The sequence below is a fragment of the Morus notabilis genome, unplaced genomic scaffold (genome assembly GCF_000414095.1).
Source record: "Morus notabilis unplaced genomic scaffold, ASM41409v2 Scaffold904, whole genome shotgun sequence".
Classification (NCBI taxonomy): domain Eukaryota; kingdom Viridiplantae; phylum Streptophyta; class Magnoliopsida; order Rosales; family Moraceae; genus Morus; species Morus notabilis.
Window position 1 is genome coordinate 29,519 of NW_010366790.1, and position 2,268 is coordinate 31,786.

The window sequence follows — 2,268 nt, forward strand, 5'->3', positions numbered from 1 at the left end:
GGGTTGGCCGCTGATGGTTTCAATCCTTTTGGTAACATGAGCCTCTCATACAGTATGTGGCCGGTGATTTTAACGGCCTACAATTTACCTCCGTGGTTATGCACTAAAGATCCTTATAAGATGTTGACATTGTTGATTCCTGGCCCAAATGCACCCAGAAAGGATATGGATGTTTTTTTAAGGCCTCTTGTGGATGAGTTAAAAGATTTGTGGAATAATAGAGTAATTGTACGTGACTCAGTTTTGAATACATCATTTCAGATGCGAGCTATGTTGCTTATGACTGTTAATGATTTTCCTGCTCGTAGTAGTTTATCTGGATGGAGTGGTCAGGGCTATTTAGCATGCCCAACTTGCAACGATGCAACTCCTTCAAAGAGGATAACAAGTAAGACTTGTTTTGTTGGCCATCGGCGATGGCTTCCTATTAAACATGGGATGCGAAAAAATAAAAAGTTTGATGGTATGGTTGAGAAACGACCTCATTCGGCTCAAAAATCTGTTCACCAAATCTTAGCTCAACTACAAAATGTGTCCGTCAGATTGCCTGGTAAACATGACAAGTATGGTGGGAAGAAGCGGAAAAGACATGCAAGCGAGCTTAATTGGACAAAGAAGAGTATCTTTTGGGAGTTGCCTTATTGGAAGTCATTGTCGTTACGTCACAACTTAGACGTCATGCATATTGAGAAGAATGTATGCGACAATTTATTGGGCACAATTCTTGACATTGACAGAAAAAGTAAAGATACAGATAAGGCGCGAATCGATCTGAAAAATATGGGGGTGCGCAAGGAGTTGCATTTGTACAAAGACGGTGATCGTTGGATGAAACCACATGCGTCTTATACACTATCTCCTGACGACGGTAAAAAGTTTTGTGATTTTTTAAAATCAGTAAGGTTTCATGATAGATTTGCTTCAAACTTAAAGAAAAATGTGATCGAAGGGAAGAATAAAATTACTGGGCTAAAATCGCATGACTGTCACATCATAATGCAGCGATTATTATCAACGGGGATACGACCATTCATGAAGAAAGAGATCGTTGATGCAATAACAGAATTAAGTAATTTTTTTGAGTTAATATGCTCCAGGACATTACGGAAAAGTGATTTAGAGAAAGCTCAACAAGATATTGTGCTTATTTTATGCAAGTTAGAAATAATTTTTCCTCCTGCCTTTTTTGACATAATGGTACATTTAGTCATACACTTGCCTGAAGAAGCCATTCGAGGAGGACCGGTTCACTTAAGATGGATGTATCCATTTGAACGTTTTCTTGGGTCGTTAAAGAAATATGTTAAGAATCGTGCACGTCCTGAGGGTTCGATTGCTGAGGCTTACATTGTCAACGAAGCTCTGACTTTTTGTTCGTTGTATTTAACTGGAGTTGAAACATGGTTTAACCGGCTGGCCAGAAATTGGATAGACGACGAAGATCGTATTGTTAAAAAGATTTCTGTATTTGATACTCGTTGTCGGCCAATTGGGAAGATGGCCCCTGTCACATTGGATACTCGTTTGCGAGAGAAAGCCGAGTGGTACGTCCTACAGAACTGTTCAGAAATTCAGCAGTTCATTGAGTACGTATTACTTTCACTTTTGTCACTTAATTGTTCATAGATTATGTCGCATCACATACAATTATGTCATTTACTTTCATTCTCTGTTAAACAGTGACCATAGGAAGGAGATTGATAACGACGGTCGAATCATACCATTGGATGAAATTCAATCGAAAGAGTTTCCAAAATGGTTTAAGAATAAGGTTCGTTTATAATTAATTTGCATTAACATTGTTAAGTCATTAAAAAGTGGCGTTTTATAGAATATTCATGTCTCCTTGCAGATTTTCAATATTCGAAAGCAGAATGAGCCAGAAGCGAATGATCAAATACTTTCACTTTCAAGTGGTTCAAGCTTCTCATGTCGAAGTTATCCTGGTTGTGGGGTCAATGGTGTAAAGTTTCTAACACGCAATCGGGATATAAATCGAAGTAATCAAAATAGTGGTGTTTGTGTTCGCGGACCTGATAACCAAATGTTTTATGGAGTTTTGGAGGACATTTATGAGTTGTCGTACTTGAATGACAATTCTGTTATGCTTTTTAAATGTCTTTGGTTTGACACTCGTCCGGGAAAGAAAAGGATTCAACACTACAAAAATAGAATAAGTGTTTTTGTTAAAGAGACGTGGTACGAGAATGAACCTTTCATACTTGCATCGCAAGCAGAACAAGTTTTTTACGTAGACGATTTATTTAA

At 38.0% G+C, this 2,268-nt stretch overlaps 1 protein-coding gene across 1 annotated transcript in view; it reads left to right on the forward strand.

Moving 5' to 3' along the window:
• Nucleotides 1-36: 36 nt before the first annotated feature.
• Nucleotides 37-2,268, forward strand: part of LOC112094094 — a 6,027-nt gene continuing 3,795 nt past the window's right edge. Inside the window, exons 1-4 of the mRNA XM_024174170.1 lie at nucleotides 37-868; nucleotides 1,208-1,586; nucleotides 1,681-1,771; nucleotides 1,853-2,101. Coding sequence (XP_024029938.1) covers nucleotides 37-868; nucleotides 1,208-1,586; nucleotides 1,681-1,771; nucleotides 1,853-2,101 — 1,551 coding nt within the window. The remainder of the gene's footprint in view (nucleotides 869-1,207; nucleotides 1,587-1,680; nucleotides 1,772-1,852; nucleotides 2,102-2,268) is intronic.